The sequence below is a fragment of the Grampus griseus genome, assembly GCF_964374135.1.
Source record: "Grampus griseus genome assembly, chromosome: 9".
Classification (NCBI taxonomy): Eukaryota; Metazoa; Chordata; class Mammalia; order Artiodactyla; family Delphinidae; genus Grampus; species Grampus griseus.
In genome coordinates, this window is record NC_139003.1 from 28,957,449 (window position 1) to 28,979,913 (window position 22,465).

General features: G+C 40.4%; 1 protein-coding gene across 1 annotated transcript in view; it reads right to left on the reverse strand.

Moving 5' to 3' along the window:
• The window catches only part of CPED1 (cadherin like and PC-esterase domain containing 1), a 303,302-nt gene that overhangs the window by 27,872 nt on the left and 252,965 nt on the right, over positions 1 to 22,465 (reverse strand). Inside the window, exons 16-17 of the mRNA XM_082661907.1 lie at positions 20,409 to 20,526; positions 11,140 to 11,276 (exon numbers count right to left, since the gene is read on the reverse strand). Of these exons, the coding sequence (XP_082518033.1) occupies positions 11,140 to 11,276; positions 20,409 to 20,526 (255 nt within the window). The remainder of the gene's footprint in view (positions 1 to 11,139; positions 11,277 to 20,408; positions 20,527 to 22,465) is intronic.

Genomic DNA, 22,465 nt, shown 5'->3' on the forward strand with positions numbered 1-22,465 from the left:
GTTAAATGGATGACTGGAAACTTTGATGCTGTGTATATAAATCAGCAGTTTTCTACTTCTAGGAAATTTCATGGATGCCCATGAAAATACATTTAAAAGCAAAATAAACTGGAAGCAACATAAATGTCTATCAGATTGATTATATTAAGTTATAATCATACACTTGAATTCTTTTAATCTTTTAACAATGATATTGTAATATGGATATATTGTGATGGGAACATTTTAGTTAACGTTCATAAAAAGATGATTATAATCAGAATATAAATAATTGTTGCATTTTTGTAAAAGTAAAGCATATGGATGCATAGAAAAAACCCTGATTTAAAAAAAATTATTATTTAATTTATTTAATTTTGGCTGCGTTGGGTCTTCGTTGCTGCGGGCGGGCTTTCTCTAGTTGCAGCGAGTAGGGGCTACTCTTCATTGCGGTGCGCAGGTTTCTCATTGCAGTGGTTTCTCTTGTTGAGGAGCACGGGCTCTAGGTGTGTGGGCTTCAGTAGTTGTGGCACATGGGCTTCAGTAGTTGTGCCTCGCGAGCTCTAGAGCGCAGGCTCAGTAGCCGTGGCACACGGGCTTAGTTGCTCTGTGGCATATGGGATCTTCCCAGACCAGGGCTCGAACCCGTGTTCCCTCCATTGGCAGTCAGATTCTTAACCACTGCGCCACAGGGAAGCCTGACCCGGGTTATTCTGAAGTGATGATATTATGACAGTTTATTCTTTTCGCTCATTTGTATTTTCTAAATGAACAGATATTGGCTTTTTAGATTAATTAAAAAAACAAAAGCAGCAACAGTGGCAACAATAACAGTAAATCCATTTGTTTAAAAGCATTTTGAAAATTCATGTAAAAATAATCAGCTTAAATAAACTTTATTTCTACTTTTTTTAAATTTTGAAATTCCAGTGTTTTTTTTTTTATTGGACTCTAATTGCTTTACAATGTTGTGTTAGTTTCTGCTGTACAATGAAGTGAATCAGCTATATGTATATGTATATCCCCTCCCTATCAGACCTCCCTCTCACCACCCTCCCATCCCACCCATCTAGGTCGTCACAGAGCACCGAGCTGAGCTTCCTGTGCTATGCGGCTGCTTCCCACTAGCTATCTGTTTTACACATGGTAGTGTACATATGTCAATCCTTATCTCCCAATTCGCCCCACCCCCCCCAACCACCCCCAACCCTGTGTCCACAGGTCCGTTCTCTACATCTATGTCTCTATTCCTGCCCTGCAAATAGGTTCATCTGCATCATTTTTCTAGATTCCACATATATGTGTTAATATACATTATTTGTTTTTCTCTTACTCTACTCTGTATGACAGTCTCTAGGTCCATCCACATCTCTACAAGTGACCCAATTTCGTTTCTCTTTATGGCTGAGTAATATTCCATTGTATATATGTACCACATCTGCTTTATCCATTCATCTGTCGTTGGACATTTAGGCTGTTTCCACTTCCTGGCTATTGTAAATAGTGTTGCAATGAACATTGGGGTACATGTCCTTTTGAATTATGGTTTTCTCAGGGTATATGCCCAGTAGTGGGATTGCTGGGTCATATGGTAGTTCTATTTTTAGTTTTTTAAGGAACCTCCATACTGTTCTCCATAGTGACTGTATCAATTTACATTCCCACCAACAGTGCAAAAGGGTTCCCTTTTCTCTACACCCTGTCCAGCATTTATTGCTTGCAGATTTTTTGATGATGGCCATTCTGACTGGTGTGAGGTGATACCTCATTGTAGTTTTGATTTTCATTTCTCTAATAATTAGTGATATCTTTTCATGTGCCTCTTGGCCATCTGTATGCTTTCTTTGGTGAAATGTCTGTTTAGATCTTCCACCCATTTTTTAATTGGGTTGTTTGTTTTTTTTGATATTGAGCTCCATTAGTTGTTTGTATAGTTTGGAGATTAATCTTTTGTCAGTTGCTTTGTTTGCAGATATTTTCTCACATTCTGAGGGTTGTCTTTTCGTCTTGTTTATGGTTTCCTTTGCTGTGCAAAAGCTTTTAAGTTTCATTAGGTCTTATTTGCTCATCTTTGTTTTTATTTTCATTACCCTAGGAGGCGGGTCAAAAAAGATCTTGCTGTGGTTTACGTCAAGGCGTGTTTTTCCTGTTTTCATCTAAGAGCTTTATAGTGTCCTGTCTTACATTTAGGTCTTTAATGTATTTTGAGTTTATTTTTGTGTATGGTGTTAGGAAGTGTTCTAATTTCGTTCTTTTACATGTAGCTGTCCAGTTTTCCCAGCACCACTTATTAAAGAGGCTGTCTTTTCTCCATTGTATATCCTTGCCTCCTTTGTTATAAATTAGATGACCATGTGTGCGTGGGTTTATCTCTGGGCTTTCTATCCTGTACCATGGATCTATACTTCTGTTTTTGTGCCAGTACCATACTGTCTTGATGACTGTAGAACAATGGCCTAAGAGAATCAAGATCAAACATTGGTTCAATAAACTTGTCACAGGAATAACACTAATCGTATTTTGAATTCCAGTAGCAGCTTTATTCTACAGACTGAATGGCTTTTTGCTATGTAGCGTCTCTCTCTGGTCCTGTGCTATGAAGGGAGGCTGCCTCTACCGAGGTGGGCTCTGGAGAGGAGCAGAGACATCTGTGTCTCGATGTGTCACTAGAGGCTGGATCTCAGCTCCTCAGCGGGAGACAAAGATGTGTTTAGAAGTGTTCTGCATCTGTTTTATTCCCAAAACTTGGCATGCAAGGTGTCACTGAAAAGTATATAGGGCCTGGTGTTTTTTCTACTATTTTTCACACCATCATGGACCATAGGACCTAGAAGCACATCCTGTTCTTAGGCTCTATTAAAGCTTGGGCTTACTTTAAAAGAGTCTTCTTAAAAACCATGAAACTGTCTTTGTTTTCATTTCTAATTTCTCAACATTATATAGTGCCTGTATTAGGTGACACAGGCTAAGTGCTATTAACAAACAGAGCCCCCAAATGTATAATGGCCTAAATACAATGGATGTTTACTTCTCCTTCAGGAAAACAGTCCAGGTGGTTCCAGGCAGGGGTATGGGGGCGGGTTGGGGCCGGGAGGTCATTCAGGGTCCCAGGATGGTTAGACTGTGCCTTCCTCAAATCCGAGACCTCACTGGGCATTGTTATCCAGCTGGGGGAAGGAGTAAAGAGCTGCCAGGTTTCCTACGGGCCCATCCTGGGAGCTGGGCACGTCACTGCTGCTCACATCCCATTGGTTGGAACTCAGTCATGTGGTCATGCACCTGATCTCAAGGGAGACTGAGAAATGTAGTCAAGCTTTGTGCCAGGAAGAAGAAGAAATGAGTTTGATGAACACGTCCCTAGTCTTTACCACATTCTCCTACATGCTAAGTCTTTCTGGGGAAATAAAAACACCTAAATTCAGATTTTCTACCTGTGAATTAGTAAAAGTGTGAAGCATATGAAAGCCTAAATTTATAATCTACATAATGCATAAGAGCACTTCTGTTCTTAGAGATATTGATTCCTTGGGACAAATAAGAGCAAGAAATATCATTTATTAGTGAAAATACAACAAAAACTTCGGGTTTTTTTTTTTTTTTTTTCTTTTGCGGTACCCGGGTCTCTCACTGCTGTGGCCTCTCGCGTTGCGGAGCACAGGCTCCGGACGCACAGGCCCAGCGGCCATGGCTCACGGGCCCAGCTGCTCCGCGGCGCCTGGGATCCTCCTGGACCGGGGCACGAACCCGTGTCCCCTGCATTGGCAGGAGGACTCTCAACCACTGCGCCACCAGGGAAGCCCTGGGAATTTTTGATTGAAATATACGATAAAACAATTTTCATCCCACTTTATCTCATCATGAATAAAGGGAACTAATGATGACGATACTTAACATGTAAATATTTTACTCCGTTACCTCCTGTCTCCAAAGTCACCAAAAGTAACAAGGACATAGTTAGCAAAGCAAGTTATAAAGAAATGAAGAGAAGCAATGGGGGCTGTCTGTGTTGAGTCAATATAAAGGTAGTTTGTTAGCTTCTCAGATTCTTCTGATCTGTTGAAGCTAGGAAAGAACTGGGTATATGTAGAAGCAATAGACAGGGGAAAAAAAACCACCTTGATTTAAAATAATTTTCTTTCTTCCTTTCTTTCCTCTTGCATAGGTTCTATCTTCAATATTCACAGAGATGGGGATATTTCTTCAGAACAACAAAGTACATGGAGATGCCAACACAGGTCTCAGCCAGCAAATAGGAACCCACTGGAAGCTTCCAAGACGGGAAGTTACACAGGAGCTTCTTGTCCATTAATCTAGGCAATGCCTGCTTACTGGAGAGCTCTCATCTTGGTAAATAAAGGAAACGAAAGTGAGGAGGAGTCCTATTCATTCCATCTAGTCCAGGGCCAAGCATAGCCCATACGTTTAGAAAGCTCCACAGTGATTCCAATGAGCCCCATGATTGAGCACCACTGCTCTCATAAAATAACTTCCCATTCTAAGTGAGGCATAGGGTGATTCAGCTCTAATATGAAGCTGAGACTGATCAGATGGCTAGTGATATTTAGGGCATGATGAAAATCTAGCTCATCAAAGCGTCTCTCTGTAAAATGTAATATGATTGCAACGAATGTTTTTTCAATGATGCATTTGATTAAATTGGCTATAGAGGACCAAACAAATTGCTCTTTGGAGTCAAGAACAGATGAAAACTGACATGTAGGCAAGTCACTCTAAAACACATGAAATTTGGCAGAAAAGAAAAACAAACAACTGAACAATATCACCTAGACACAGATCTTCTAACTGCTTGGAACAAAAGTATGTATCTATTTTGCTCTTCTCTCTGGACTGTGGGCATTATGTGTAAGCCATCCTTCCCTGGTGAGAGTCAGGTACACTCCTTTTCTTCTGTTCACCCTTTTTTATTGAAACTGACAAGCAACAATGAATTGTGTAACCATAATGGAATTCACGTATTAGTCAGAACATATTATTTTAAATTGGGCGTACTTCAAATATGTAAACACCTTTAAATCCAAGACAGTACTTAACTTGCAAACATAGCTTAAAACTGCAAGTTACATTTCCTGTTTTAACAGCTGAGTTTAAATACTTTCAGTAAATATTGCCTTTTTATATTTTCCTTTCTTAATTGCACTCTTCTCTCAGATATTTTATTACTGAGTAATAAAATACTGAGTTTGTCAGTTGAACTATGTTTCTGACAAACAAAATAAAAGCTCGTTTCATTCAGTTTTGGTCAACCTCCTAAGTTCTTTCAGTTGTAAATTTCATTACCCTACTTCTAAACTATTTCCTATGTATTTTGCACTGTGATTACAAAGTTATGCTCTGATAAATTTTTCTAAATGTTCCAACCAAAGTTTATTAAGTAAGAGGTGTGTATCTATTTAGAGACATATGTCAAGAGTATAACTGAACACACAGTTTGTTCTTTTTCAATGAATTTTGCTTTGATTCAACACGACAGCACATCACAAAAGCTATACATATCTGCAAGAACTTACAAATGAAATAACTCATATTTGGATAGATTTAGAGTAAGAGGGGTCTCGTATTTACCTGCCCTCCAGACACGAACAAGTATGCCATAGAAAGGGATACAAATGCTCTGAGGAGAAACCCTGTGCCATCTTTCTGCAGAGATCAGCCTCCTATTCACTGAAGTAAAGGCAAATGACTGAGGTATAAAAAGTTTGGTCTTGCTTACACACCACTGAGTGCAGTGACATTCCTGGTCAAAGCTACAGGAAACTTGAACGCCTTTTTAAATCCCAACTGATCTGTGTTTTGTTTCTTCCCCACCGGTGGGCCTCCATTTCCGAGTACAGCCTTCCATTCATCACTGGAAAGCAGTGGTAAAAAGATGTAGAAGATCATAATAACAACACAAGGAAATTCAACTGAGAGAAATGACTACTGGAGATTCTAAAGAAAGCAGAACACCGGTTGAAGGCCTAACTTTCCAATACTTCTCACGGACCCAGTAAATTCTGTGGCCTTTTAATTGGATTCTTTTGAGAAAGATAACTCAGTTTAATGTACTCCCTTAAAGGTTGCCTTGATTAGGATTTAAAATAAACTTCTGTTTTTTTTTGTAGCACAACATATCTGCACTACTGTACACGGGAACAGTGACATTTTTGGCTTCTCACGGTAAAAAGTCTGAGTTTTCCATATTAATTGAAAGTTTTCAGATGAGTAAGGGTACTATACCATTAGAAATTGCATGTCTAGGTATGTCCCCACTTTTACACAATCCAAGAGGCATAAACTGGACCACACAGAAAATGAGTAACTCAGCATCACCTCCAGTGCACTCCTTGCCTGCTAGGTTCCTGCCCATTGTCTGTTCCCTCCATTCTCCGTTCCCTCCAGTAAGAGAAAATTCAAAAAAGGCACTAAGCTTGAGTGATACAACTCTCACCATAGGTTCTTCTGAGAAAAAATGAAGATCTTTATTTTTTTCTCGTTCAATTAAACTATTTCAAAGTCATGTGATTGGTAGATTGCCTATAACTACCAACACCACTCTGCTCAGGTACTTTCTCTTTTGGCAACTTTTGCAGACCTTCCCAGTCCAGGTCAGATGCCAGCCTCTGGGCTTCTCCCAACCTTTGCAATGATCACGCGATTTTGTAACGATCACTTCTCTCATTTGTCTTCTTCCACTAGACATTTGGCACCTTGGAGGATCGTGGTGTGCACACGTAGAACAGATTCTTAGCTCAACAGAACTAGATGAATGAATAACAAGGTGACATCCCAAAGGTTGAAAAAGTGTTCTGGGCTTAATTGTGTTAAAGTGGTCAGCTGGATTCGACTCTGTGAGAACATGTTAGGGATAACTGAGATTGCAAGGTTTCTGATGTGGGGCAGCAGAGTTACTCTGATTCCTTCCATGAATAAAAGAGTCACTTCATTCCCGAGTGCCAGTCTGAAACTGCTGTCCTTTAGCATTTGTGAAGTGAATTTCTGGATGATATCACCCAAATAATATGCCTCTTTTCTTGAATGTTTGACATGGCAAAAAGAGTCCCTTACCTGCACCTCACCCCCCAAAAGAGTCAGGTGTTTATAAAACAAAATATTTGTGTTACTTGTTTCTCAATTTTTGTAACGGATATGCTTTAACATGTATTTGTCTTTGAAAAAGAATGGTGATTATAAAAAGTTCTGGGTAGGATGAGAACTCCCTTGCTTCAGTAATGAAATATAAGAGTTTCACCATCACTTTGTATGTTTATATTTTTCTCCAGGAGAATGAGAAATAGATGTATAGGGAAAACCTTCTGCTAACCAACTCCTATTCATAAGTGAAGCTTTCTTAAAATAAGTGCGATTTCATAGTTGTAATCGTGAATGTTTACACAATTATCTCTGTGCTGTGTGGTACGTGAGGGTATAAACCTGTCTGCACATTACCAAGTCCTGTGATTCAGAATATAAAATGTCTTTCTCAGTTTTTCCCTTCTTTGCATTTCCACGGCCTCTGCCCAAGTTCTGATTTATATAACTTTTCAAAATATAGATTTTTGGCTTTAAAAAGGTGCTCACACATTGTAAACATAAAGGTAACACACATACACGTATCCCCTGCTTTCCGAAAGTTCAACTTATGCCACTTCGTTTTTCTGAAAGACCTACATTTAAGACAGGCATTTTTCCTAAAAGGGAAAATCCTCTTCGGATTTCTTTTGGTTAGCAAACATAGGTACTAATATAGGTCTTTCAGAAAAGCAAATGGTTGGCAATTGAACTTTCTGAAAATCGGGGATACTCTTCACTGTCCTCCATTTCGATTTACGAAAGGCTTCATAGGAGCGCTCTACTTTTGGATAGCGGGGGAAATCTGTATTTAAAAAGACTTCTTCACACCTTGCCAACCATAATTTACTACCTGAATTGGCTTCACAGCCATATGTTCTTGGCATTCACACAGGGTCTGTGTGTAAAAGGATCCTGTGCTTGGTTTATTGCTCTGCTTTTGCCTTCTCAAAATTCTTAATAATTATTGAACACAGGGTCCTGCACTTCCGTTTTGCCCTGGGCCTGGCAGAATATATGGCCAATCCTGTCACCATCCCACTCCTCCCCTACTCCCCTCCACTTACGTAATCAATCTTTTTCAAAATAATTAATTAATTAATTAATTAATTTTGGCTGTGTTGGGTCTTCATTGCTGCCCTTAGGCTTTCTCTAGTTGTGGTGAGCGAGGGCTACTCTTCATCGTGGTGCACGGGCTTCTCACTGTGGTGGCTTCTCTTGTTGCGGAGCACGGGCTCTAGGCGCACGGGCTCAGTAGTTGTGGCTCATGGGCTCTGGTGTGCAGGCTCAGCAGTTGTGGCGCACGGGCTTAGTTGCTCCGTGGCATGTGGGATCTTCCCGGACCAGGGATTGAACCCGCGTCCCCTGCATTGGCAGGCGGATTCTTAACCACTGTGCCACCGGGGAAGTCCAACTTATGTAATCATTCTTAAGGGCTTGTTACTTCCAGAAATATTCCGTGTGTGTAAGCGTGTCTGCATTAGGTTTTGCATTGATGAGATTATTCTATACGTATTCTTGCCACTTTCGTGGCTTCCTCAGTGTGGCGCGATAGAATTTTTCCATTAAACAGTCTCTGCCCCCCCAGCACCATGCCCATTTCTTCCTGCCGTAGGCAGTCTCCATACTATTGCAGGATGGTTTTTCTAATTCTGGTTGTGCCGCTGCTCTGCTAAAAATGTACAGTGCTTCCCTGCTGGGTATAAAGTAAACTGGCATCCTGGTAAACGCAGCAGACTCTGTAGGACCACTGCCAGTATACTGGCAAACTTGAGTTTCTGAGCTTGCGATTCTGAAGGACGCTTCTGGACCCAAAGAATCCCTAAGACAAGCCCTCACTTCCTAGCAGCCAGCTGGTTGGTCTCTGCGGGGATCGCCTGATCTGAACACAGGCCTTTATTTTCAGACTCTGTAACATCATCTCTCTCTAACGCGTAGGAAGAAGAGATCTTCCCTTTTTCTTATCATTACTTTGTAGAGTTGCGAATAATTGAAATGAACAAAGACGGTATTGTGGACTTCGTGTTTGTGTCCTCCGGAAATTCACATGTTGAAACCCTAATTTCCCCCCTCCACACCCGCCCACCATGTGATGGTATTGGGAGGTGGAGCTTTAGAAGGTAATCAGGTCTAGATGAGGTCATGAGGGTGTTGGCCCCATAATGGGATTAGTGTCTTTATAAGAAGAGGAAGACATTAGCGGTCTCTCTGTCTCTGTCTCTCTACCTTATGAGGACACAGCAAAAAGGCAGCCAACAGAAGCCAGGAAGCGGCCTCTCACCAGAACCCAACTGTGCTGGCACCCTGATCTTGGACTTCTCAGCCTCCAGAACTTTTGAGAAATAAATATCTGTTTAAGTCACTCAGGCTATGGTATTTTAAGACTGACAGGGAAGGCATTTAGCTTTCTACAAAGTTGATTAATCTACAGCATGGGATTAGACCATATAGACTTATTCTTCTTTTACAGATGAAGAAAATGAGCCTGAGAAACAATGTGTCCTGTCCAAAGCCATGGACTTTAGTGACGAACTTGAACATCTACTGACTTTCAGGTTAATAGACGATGACATCTCGGAATCTTCCTGAGGTCAGAACGAGATTCTGAAAGAGTTTGGAGAAGTCTGACTTATGACAAGGACTATTTTCATTGTTTCCAGTCCTACATTTCTAGGATATGGAGGTTGGGTTGTCCAAATTGGTGGTTCAAACTGCCTGAGTAGTGGCCACTTACATACATGTGGGATCACAGGTGAATTACTCAATCTCTCTGAACTTTAACATTCTTAAGTAGAAAACGGATCTAAAAATATCTACCTTACAGACTTGTGAATAGGAATAAATAAAATTTTAACTTATTCATTTACTCAACAAATATTTATTAAGTGACTATTATGTTACGAACGCTGTGCCAAGCAAGATTATGGTAGCGAATCAAACACACTGGCTGCCCTCCTAAAGCTCAAAGTCTGATAGCATTTAAGGTGTGCACAAGGCAGTAGCACGGTTCTTTGCACAGAATCAATGCTCACTTAATAATGCAGCAACAGAAGTTTCTGACATTTCTTTTCTTCCCTTCCCTTTTTTGAAACTAACTAATACTGCTGCTTTATCTTTAGATATCCTCTCAGTCACGAACTTTGGGGCATTTATATTAGAATCTCCATGAAGAAGAGGTCCATTCCCCTGCCTTGCTTCTCCCACCTGTCATTCTTCTTTAAACCATTTGCTGGTAGAAAATCTGAACATAGGCCTAATCTGAAAAACGGACATATATTTACTCCACTGCACTTTATGAATCATAGAGCTTCTTAAAACAATCAGGTTTTGAAATCAGTCTTGCCCGTGCTTGAGAGCTTGCAAACAGTTTGTAAGGAAATGTCCATCTAATGAAAGGTACTTTGAAAGTCTGCAGAAGGATTACTTACTTCATGTTAGTCAAGCATCTCAGTCTATGTGCCCAGTTCGCACGTCCGAGAGCTCTGCTGGAATCTACCTAGTCAGAGCACGCCTAGCAAGGAGACACTGCACGTCCAAGAAATCAGCTTAGAAGCCACACTAAAGGAAAAGCAGCCTAGCGAGGTCCATGCGAGACCTGCCCGGGAACGTGAGAGAAGATCAGGAAGGTTAGTGTGTAAAAACCATGCTATGCACGGGGTAAGCTGGAGCAGAAGTCTTACATGCAGGAACATTCTACCGCCTGTGCCAGCCACAGATGGCTGTTTTAACTGCAGTGCCTTGCGAGAGCTGCAGTTGGCAAGGCCAGATGCTCTGAATCGCCAACTGTCAGTTGACATGGCCAGCTCTTACCCATGTGGGCTGAGAAAACCCTGGCCCAGCATGGAACTGGGTCAGCACAGGACATGATTTTTAGAGCCTCAGTCTGTCAAGTAGACTTATTTGGAAATAACTGAGCATTGTGAACAAAAATTGTTCAGGCTCTTCTATGATAATGCATTCATTCAAAAAGCCAAACTGCGTTCAGTTAGCTGTCCTCTGCAGAGTGAGGGAGAAGGAATTGGTCTAGTAAGTACAGTTTTGGTGCTGTGGGTGGTGTAAATGAAAGGTCTCCCCCACTGATCCAGAGCCTACCTTCCTTCCTCCCAGGCACTGCTGGAGCTGAGGCTTAGTTAGGACACCATAGTGACAGTTGTGAGGCTGCCAAGTGATTTCTCTCCAGTCACAGGTCCTGTTGTCTGAACAGCTAAGGCAAGGCACGATCCACTGGCCTGGAAGAGACAGCAAAGCTTCTTTGGTTCAGTTTCTATGGGTGAAATTACAGTTTGCAAGTAAGTCTAGAATTCAGCAATGGCACACCATTACAGAAATCACAGAGCAGACCACTCTTACATAAACCCAGTGGAGCAGTGCATGGCCTCCTGCCGACCAAACAGAATCTCAAGTAGTAATTTTTTTTTTTTTTTTTTTGTGATACGCGGGCCTCTCACCGTTGTGGCCTCTCCCGCTAAGGAGCACAGGCTCCGGATGCACAGGCTCAGCGGCCATGGCTCACGGGCCCAGCCGCTCTGTGGCATGTGAGATCTTCCCGGACCGGGACACGAACCTGTGTCCCCTGCATCGGTAGGGGGGCTCTCAACCACTGCGCCACCAGGGAAACCCTAAAGTAGTAATGTTTTGAAATAACACAGTTCATGCTGAAGTCAAGTATGAATTCTGTTCCGTAAAAACACATACTTAAAAAAAAATTAAAGTGATTGGGTACTACTCAATTATTATTTATTTTCAAACAGTACACGAGGCACTTAATAGGACCAAAGTATATAGGGAACCACTGATACTGAGGTGGTTGGCCACACATATTTCCTAGCCTAACACATGCTTAGGTTACCAATCCAATAATAGTTACATTCTCTGCTCTCCAGAGATTCAAGATACGATAAGACAATTACTTTAATATTCTGATAATTTATTGTTTTGAAGAATAGTGATCGCTCCTTAATTTGATCGGTGGCCTTTTTGCTGTGAATCTCTTCACCTCCTTCTAGCTCTGTCACCTTAATTTTTTCATCTGTTAGATGAGGTGTGTACTGTTCTCACATGATTGGTATGAGGATTTAATGGGATAATGTACTTAAAGGACTCAGCACAGTTACCACATCATATTCACCTTTGTTAGCAGCTGATTTCAGGCACAAAGTAGGGCACAAGCTCTAGTAAATGTTTATAAGATAAATGAATATTGTCAAAAAGCTGCATTTAAGATCTTTCTTATTTTACCGATAAAGTAACATGCATTCAAAACACTGCAGCTTTTAGTGTGAGTGGACACATTAATAATTTATTAGAAAAATATCATGAAATGACTTTTTTTTTTTTTTTTTGCAGTACGCAGGCCTCTCACTGTTGTGGCCTCTCCCGCTGCGGAGCACAGGCTCCGGACGCGCAGGCTCAGCGGCCATGGCTCACGGGCCCAGCCGCTCCGCGGCATGTGGGATCTTCCCGGACCGGGGCACGAACCCGTGTCCCCTGCATCGGCAGGTGGACTCTCAACCACTGCGCCACCAGGGAAGCCCTGAAATGACTTTTGATTTTTGTTTTTTCCTTGTTTATCTTTTCAGGAACGGAGTGTGAACCAGCATGTTAAACATGGAGCAGTTATTTGTGCCCTTTGTGGAGAATACCTTTATGTCTTCAACAATCATCTGTTCCACCCAAAAGGTCTTGCTTATGTTACTGCTTCATGCTTCTCTTCAAAATATCGAGGAGCTATGGGACTTCCCTGGTGGCGCAGTGGTTAAGAATCCACCTGCCAACGCAGGGGACACGGGTTCAAGCCCTGGTCCAGGAAAATTCCACATGCCGCGGAGCAACGAAGCCTGTGTGCCACAACTACTGACCCTGCACTCTAGAGCTCACAGCCACAACTACTGAGCCCACGTGCAACAACTACTGAAGCCTGAGCGCCTTGAACACGTGCTTCGCAAGAAGAGAAGCCACCATAATGAGAAGCCCGCGCACCGCAACGAAGAGTAGCCCCCGCTTGCCACACGCAGCAACGAAGACCCAACACAGCCAAATAAATAAATAAAGAAAAGAAAAACCTTTGTTTTGAAAAATATATTGAGGAGCTAAATATTCCCCGATAGTTTTTGAGTTAGAAAGGAAAGTTTTAAACAAGTTTATCCACTCTGGCTTTGATTTATGGTTCTGCTAACAAAAGTATCTGATGCGACACTAATTTTAGCAGGAAGAATTTCTACTTTCAGGGGATTAATAGGCTTCATTTTAAATTTCATTACTCGGGGATGTCAGAATTGTGTATGTGAGGGTTTGTGTGTGTGGAAATAGTTACAAATAACAAAATATGGAGAGAGATCTAGTTTATAGCTCTTACTGGTTGATCACAGAACAGCCATGAAAAGGAATGAAATTGGGTCATTCATAGAGACATGGATGGACCTAGAGTCTGTCATACCTAGAAGTAAGTCAGAAAGAGAAAAACAGATATCGTATATTAACGCAAATATGTGGAATCTAGAAAAATGGTACAGATGAACCTATTGGCAGGGCAGGAATAGAGATGCAGACTTCTTAGAGAACGGACGTGTGGACATGGTGGGGGGAAGGGGGGGTGGGATGAATTGGGAGATTGGGATGGACATAAATACACTACCATGTGTAAAATAGATAGCTAGTGGGAACCTGCTATATAGCACAGGGAGCTCAGCTTGGTGCTCTGTGGTGACCTAGACGGGTGGGATGGAGGGGGTGTGGGAGGTCCAAGAGGGAGGGGATATATGTACACGTATAGCTGATTCACTTCGTTGTACAGCAGAAACTAACACACCATTGTAAAGCAACTATACACCAATCAAAAAAAAAAAAAAGCATGGGTATATTAAGAGAGAGAAACTGGGAGAAACAGAAGGAAACAGAAAGGAAAGGAGACAAGAAGAGTATGACTTCCAGGAAGAGATGAATACACACAGCAGAATTGCTTTAATGGAGGATTGCCAACAGGAGCAGAGAGCTGAGCTACTGGACAGTCCAAAAGTAATGTGGACTTGTTTATTCCTCTTACCATACAATTTTTTCTTTGCTTTGATTTTTAAACTTAATGTGAATTCCAGAAAACTGCCTTATTCAATATCTACCCATTAAATATACTATCTCCACAATTTCAGGTCCGGTGAATGACCTTCCATTTCTCTACATACATATCACTCTCCATCTAGGAGGATTTTCATTCAATACAGTGTTGAAGTATGTACCCTGTTAGGTATTAGGCACTCTTGTTGTTAAAATAAGGTAATAACTAAGAAAGAAATAGTTAACATTGTTATAGCACCTCTCAGATGTCAGGGATGTTCTGAGCACTTTAATATATTAACTTATTTAAACTCAGAGACACCCTCTTATCACCCACATTGTGCTAATGACTTAACTGGGACTCAGAAAGGTTAAGTTACTTGTCCAATATATTCCAGCTAGGAGGTGGTAGACCCAGGACCAGAGCTGAAGAGTCAGCTCCAGAGTCCATGCTGTTGATTATAATGTGAAACCTCAAAAATTATAATCAGGTGAGAAGGGTACAATTTATACATGTAAAAAGCTTAATAATAGGTAATTCATACTTAAGAAAAAATATCAGTGTGGTACTCAAAGAGCCTGGGCTTTGGAGACACACACACCTGGGCTCTCCTTCCAGGTAGCTCTGTGGACCTCAACTCAGTACATTAAAGTCACCTGGAAAGGTTTTTAAAATCCTCATGCCCAGGTCGTACCCTAGACTGATTACCTCAGAACCACTGGATATGGAACTCAGGTATCAGTCTTTTTTTTAATGTTTTTCAAGTGATTCCAATATGCAGTCAAGGTTGAGAACCACTGTTTACCTTGGACAAATTACTTAATCTTTTCATGATTACATTTACTTCTCTTTAAGAAAAATATGTAGCGCATCGGCCACAGTGCCCTTATATTAGAAACTGATGAATATACTTTACCGTCCCCACCCAACTTCACCCTAAGCAAGCCACGGCACATCAGAATAAAGACAGCACCATGGGGGTCAGAGCTGTCTGGCAGGTTCCGTGGAGCAGATAAGATGTGAAGAGGGATTTGTGAATAGATAAGATGCGGAGAGGTGGAATGGATGGTTTTACGTGGAGACAGACCTGACAGGAGTGAGACTGAAGAAGTGACTGCTCTCCACGACAGACCGTATATACTGGAGAGAAAAAGAAGGTCTGCTCGGTGAAAGGTGTTTCCAAGTTTGTAGATGGAGAGAATAGCAGTAATACTTAAAGATACAACACTGAACATTTGGGAGCGGTGCTGAGGTTTGAATGGCAAAATGAAGACCGTTCTCAAAAGTGTTTGTTTCTCCATCCGATTCTCTTTTATAATTCTTCTGCGGTTTTCATTCAGAATATATCTTGCTTTCTAATTCTAATTTTGCCCTGGCATACAGGGTTTGTCACCAGTAATCCACATCTTTCACATCTTTGTTTGGTTCCTAATACTATTCGATTTAGACACGGCCTTTACATTTATCCTTTGTCGATGAATTCCTCAAGAAAACCTCCTTCTGAAATAGTCTTTTTTTTTCATAGACATTTTGTGGGTTGTGGATACAGTTGGAAGGGGACTGGGATCTCCTCTTTTCCATCCTCTTATTTTATAGTGAGGATAACTGAGGCCCAAGATGTTAAATGACAGAAGTGGGATCATGCCAACAACAGGGTGGACCAAAATCGAGGTCTTAGAGTCTCCAGTGTGCTGATCCTTTTATCACGTTAGGTTAGGTCAGCACATAATCAACAGTTGAAAATGCAATATGGCTCAGCAGTCTCTCTGGTAGCACTTATAGAAGAAAACCACAAACAGGTTGTCGCAATAAATGTATTTTTATAAGCTGGATTTATTCAGTGGGTTCATGTCCTCAGAGACTATGTTTTTTTCATAAGACGGTGGTATGTTGGGGACATAAATGTGTTTCTGAAAATGAGATATTATTTAATAATACTTTGAAGGGCTCAGTTTTCCTCAGATCCTTGAGTATCTAACAGCGTGTGTATCCCCTCCCCAAATACTGTCTCCTCACCCGACTCCCAAACTCATTGACAGCTAGTTTTGCACAAACCAAGATCTTTGGCCATTTGCTGCTAAGGCTGAAGAAACAAGTGACCAGTTGCATGCACAAAGATACAAATATGTATTAGTTTGTGGGCATAAAATCACATGCGCATAAAAAAAGATGCCTGATTGGGTCTCTGAAAACTTAGCTCCAATGGCTCATACTACTATATATTTATAGTCATAACTCTTTGCATTTTTGTATCACTTGATAATGCTTTTTTTATTGTGAGTTAGTAATACTATTTGAAATAGACATCTGTATAACATCTGCAGAACTGGGCTTTCTTGACATTTTAAATGATTCCAGCTCAACAAAAATTGTCAAGAAGAAGGACATAAATTCTGTGTTATATATTTAAACAATGAATGAATCAAAGCTGTGATTTCTGAAATAAGATATGACATATGTCTTAGGGAATAACATTCTGACGAATGAAATTGCCTTTCGGGAGAAGTTATTTAATTTATCAGTATAGCTTTATATTTAACGCAAGTTAAATTTCAGCCATTTAAGTGAATTGGATTGGGTGATATAATGGAGAAAAGAAGTTCGACTTTGTGATTTAGGGCCATGGTGAGATGTAAAATCATATAAATGACAGCACTAATTCCTGACTCTATAATGCTATAAAATAAGGCAGTTTTTACTTAAGAAGAAAAAATACATTTATATTTTCAATATTAGAAATACTAAAGTGTAAGTTGTTATATTTCCTTCCAAAAAAAGATACGATAGGGCTTCCCAGGTGGCACAGTGATTGAGAGTCCGCCTGTCGATGCAAGGGACGCGGGTTCGTGCCCCGGTCTGGGAAGATCCCACATGCCGCAAAGCGGCTGGGCCCGTGGGCCATGACCGCTGAGCCTGCGCGTCCGGAGCCTGTGCTCCGCAACGGGAGAGGCCACAGCAGTGAGAGGCCCGCGTACCGCAAAAAAAAAAAAGATACGATAAAAGCTTTTGTTTACATATTATAAAATGCAATCTAAATTATTTTCTTTAAATGTAATTCTCACTCAATGATCATATAAATTTCTTCTTTCTGCAAATTAGAAGAATTATTTTTTCTTTACTGAGCAAAAGATTTTATTCTTAGGTTGTGTCTTATAGTTAAACTATTTTCAAAAGGCTAGAATTCAACTTAGTAAAAAGAAGTCACTCAAAATTATATTAGCTAGTGTTATTGAAAAAACATTTTTCAAGGAGAAAAAATGGATTCAGTTCTGCCAAATAACTGTAATGTGCTGTGAAAATAAGATTTTGGAGCCATTCTATGGCCTTATAAGCTAAAGCAAGAGTCCTAAAATAAACGTCCTCCCAATGTCATCTAATGTGACAACTTCTTTCAATAGAAGGGAGTCCTACCATCAAGGAAGGAAATCATCTCTGACAGCAAAAAAAAAAAAAAAAAAAAAGTGCATTCTTGCAAAGTGCTGTCTCTGATCTCACTCATTTGCCTTGAATCTTTAGGTCTCTAGGACCTCAAGGATGGAGCTGTTGTCTCTAGCTGATCGTGCCCTGCTGCTAAGAGTCTTCTGTGAAAGAGAGGAGGGCTTGGATCGTGGTTTTAGTTCAGTCACTATTTTAAAATCATATCTCAGACACTGAAAGATGAATAAAGTACAATCTTTGCTCTGGACACACTTGTGGTCTACGTGCAGCCATCAGTACAAACTTATTGCTGATGCACCTTTGACATATTAATACACGTACCCTGTACTACACGTGCACCTACTCCTATATGTATATATTACATATATACATATCCATCATAAAACATAAAATAAGCATAATTAAATAAAAATAAATGTACATATATTTTCATCTTCACTGGCTTCTTCCCTGTGGATTGTTCTGTGCTACTCACTCCCCTTGCATGGCTGCAGTATTCCACTTTGAAGACTACTGATTAGAGGAAGAGAGAGAAACATGTAAATTAGATACTTGAAATACAATGAGGTGAGTGCTGTTTGTAGACATATGTCCAGGATATTCTGGGTGCATAGAAGAGAAGCAACTCTAGGGGTGGGGTAGTAAAGAAGGACTTCCTAGGGAGTAGTCTGGAGTCCTGCAGCTGACTATCAGCATGAAATGAGGTCAAGAGGCTAAGATGGGGCTTCCCTCATGGCGCAGTGGTTATGAATCCACCTGCCCATGCAGGGGACATGGGTTCGATCCCTGGTCCGGGAAGATCCCACATGCCGTGGAGCAACAAAGTCTGTGCACCACAACTACTGAGCCTGCACTATAGGGCCCCCGTGCCGCAACTACTGAGCCCATGTGCTGCAAGTACTGAAGCCTGCACGCCTAGAGCGTGTGCTCCGCAACAAAGAGTAGCCCCTGATCGTTGCAACTAGAGAAAGCCCATGCGTAGCAACGAAGACCCAATGCAGAGCAAAAAAGAAAGAAGAAAAAGAGGCTAGGACGAGTTGGGAGAGATCAGATTATTGTCAGGTTAAGGAATATGAACTTGACTGGGGTGTCAATATTGTGGTTTTTTTTTAAAGAGGCATAACTACTCAAGTTACCAGAAGGCCCCTGTGTTTTTTGTTTTTAATTTTATTTATTTTTGGGCTGCACTGGATCTTCATTGCTGCACCCGGGCTTTCTAGTTGTGGCGAGTGGGGGCTACTCTTAGTTGCAGTGGGCGGGCTTCTCATTGCAGTGACTTCTCTTGTTGCAGAGCATGGGCTCTAGGCACGCAGGCTTCAGTAGTTGCGGCACGTGGGCTCAGTAGCTGTGGCTTGCGGGCTTAGTTGCTCCACAGCATGTGGGATCTTCCTGGGCCAGGGATTGAACCCGTGTCCCCTGCATTGGCAGGCATATTCTTAACCACTGTGCCACCAGGGAAGTCCCAAGGCCCCTGTTTTATGGCAGCCTCTCTTGTAAGGACCAGGCTTCAGAACAGGGCCTGGCATAAGTTACTGCAAGTTTAATGGACAGAAGAAGCCACTTCTTGAGGAATCTCAGTAATGTATCTTCAACTTTTTGTTGAAGAACTTTTGACTCGGTTCAGTAGGAGGAACAGAATTAAGTTGTTTTTATGATTCTCATAAATTGTCATCTGATAAAAAATACCTTGACACATTGGTGTCTCCTTTGTATGTAAGAGTATATATCTCATTTAGCCAAGAATCATAAATCATACCACCTGACACACCATAATGGGTAAATTCCTCCCTATGCACTGACTGTAATTTATTATTTAGGACACATGTTCAAGAAATGCCCACGTTTGTTAACAGTGCATGCCAAATTGCAATTTGTCCCACCCACTTGTGAAACTCATTTCCTGTTCAAGCTGTGGTGTGAAGTTCATGGCAAGGGTAGAAAAGCTCCTGAGTATTTTCTCAGACTTTTTAGTTGGAGGGAGACTTGGGGTCAGGAGGCCAGAGCAGTAACCAGGAATCGCAGAGAAGATGCTCTTTCCTCCTCTTACTGTCTTGGAGGCATTTTTAGTTCCAGCTTTGGCTTAACTCCACTAGCCTCCACTGAAAGAACAGTGCTGGGGAAGGAAAGAAACAGGGGAAGTAGACAGTGGCACCAAAGTGCCTCATTCCAGGTCTGCCCTAGGCGTAGGCAGGATTGAACACTGTAATTTGAATTTGACATCATGATTTTCCTGCCTCTATGCATGTTCAATGTATGGGAGATGTTAGTGACCATTCCCAAAGATTTTTTTTTTTAACTAAAAGAAATGGTTTAAAACTGAACTTGTATCCTTTCCAGTTCTTTGGGTTCACAAGGTCAACTTATTTTGTACCTACTCTGTGGAAAGTATAGTGTTAAGTGAATTGGTAGAGTGTGAACAACTCAGATGCCCTGCCCTCATGCAGCTGACAGCCCAGGAAGACTGACATCAAACAGTCAACTACACATTTAAATCATTTAAATAACTGAGGAAATTGCCATGGAAGAAAAACACTGGGTGCTATGAAAATATGTAATAAGGAAAACAAGTCAGAGACTCAAGGAAGGCATTACGGTACAAGTGACTTTTTGGCTGAATCTAAAGGTGAATATGCATTAACTAAGCAAAGAGCAGAGGATGAAAAGAAAAGCATTTGATTAATCAAAATATTTCACATATTAAAACAATGCATTTACATTAATTTTATGTGCTGTAGTTCATATTAATGAAAAAGTGTCATATTACCTTGATTTTTTTGTACAAGAATAGTTTAATAAATAAACATCTACTACTTATCTATATTAAAGGATTTTTTTAAAAAAAAGTAGAAATGATATCCAGTGTAATAGTCACCTTTTGTGTCCCCAGATGGACAGGTCTTTAGTCCCGGCTGTGAAATGGCTTCAATGTAGTCAGAAGAAATGGGCTGTAACCCGCAGGTTTCCTCTGGTTGAATCAGCAAACCACAATCCTGCATCACAATGATAAAAATTAGCTGTATAGTAATTAACCTGACCTGTAGTAATAAAATGTACAAAACAAGACTTTCTGTGCCAAATAACTTTTGGATAAAAGGGAGCAATTCTTGTTTACCCTTCTCTTGATATTAATTCATCCATAGTTGTTTTTTGCTATTAATAGCTACTTCCATTAGGGGATTCATATTAATAAATTCTAATGATAAGTTAATCTTTATTTTGGCATTCATACTCATGTTACTGCTCTGCCAATTTTTAAAGAAATAAATGTCAGTTTTACTTTAAAAATATACCTGTGTGTTGTTGACTCATTAAAAATATAACATAGTATAATAGAGGACAATATATCAAGGGGAAAAGACTCAATGTGAGAAGAGAAATGGGAAATATTTGGGGAGAATGTTAATTTAACAGATGAATTTCATTTCAACACACATTTATTGAGGATCTGTGATATGCTAGAAATGGAATCAAATACATATATTTTATCTAAAGCACCTTCACATATTTATAAAAGTATGTAACAGCTCACTGCAATGAAATTCATTAGGGAGGCACGTTCTGTACTAAGCAAGGCCTTCCATAGTCTGCCACATGCATTGGAGAGTGGCAGTTCGTTGGCTTTGAAATCTCTCCTCTGCTCTAGCAGGTTGTCCTGCTCTCATTTTCTCTTAGCTTATCCTACAAAGCTATTGGCATCTGTACCTGTCCTGTTTCCCTCTATCCCACCTCACCTGGTTCCACTGCCACTCTTTTCACCGGGTTCTCTCAGCCTACCACAACTAAGGCCAGGTAAAAATGCTAAAATCACTCTGAGGAATGCTTTCTTCCTAATTTTGCACGGAGAGCATCTTTTTGTGTCTTAGGTCTCTTGAAACGGTAGCACAGTTATGTGTTACTGTCTGTAGGCATCATTTGTTTCCTTCATGCTCTTCACCACTTGGTAATTGCATTGGTTATTTGTGCCTTTCCACTAGACTGAATACTCCATGAGAACGGATAATTATTTTGCTCCCACATACACCCAGTCCCTAGCATACAGTAGATAATGATAAATATTTGTTGAATGTGTAAAATGTTACAGTTAGTTGTCCCCCTTTTTATATCATAAATTCTCAGTAATGGAGAGAAAATTGTTTTGACCTCTTGTTTGCTCTGTACCTCTGCCTCTAATGAGCAATTTCTGGTCAGCTTCCCTCAGACTTTCAAACATCCTAACCACCAACTCAGATTCCTAGATCTCATACCAACATGTCCGGATATTAAGGAAAAAAAGGAAAGGAGGTAGTGTGCGACTTTTTGAAATCTTGACTTAGTATACATATTTTCATTTTTTAATTCATGACTGAAATTGAAGTTTAGGAAACTGATTAAAATTAGAATTGTGATTTGTATTAAAATGTTCATTATTATAAAGCAGTTAAAAATAACAAAGTTTATAATGATGTGAGAAGATTTAGTCTGAATAAACATCTATGAATGATATATGTTAATGTATGTGTGATATCTATCCATCTATCTATCCATTTATTTTAGGTGGAGACTAGACCTTTTTTGCCAGAAAAATGGCATTATGTATCTATCAGATTGAAAAAAAATGTTTTATATCAAATGTTAGGGAGGGTGGGGAGAAATAATTACCATTAAATACTGCTGATAAGGAGTATTATCAAAGTAGCTGATTAGTTCAGCTACTTTGGAAGGTAGTTTACAGTAAAATTAAAAATTCACAGACTCCATAGCCCCAAAGTTAGACTTTTCAAAGTCTACTCCAGAAAAACCCTCATGCAATGCATAAAGAACATGTATAAAGATAGATCTAAATGAACGAAGATGGAGAGATTTCCCAGGCATATAATTAAGAAAAAACTGAAGACCTCGTTTTGTTCCAGAATAATACATTCCACATGAAGCACATTGTGAACATGTGGC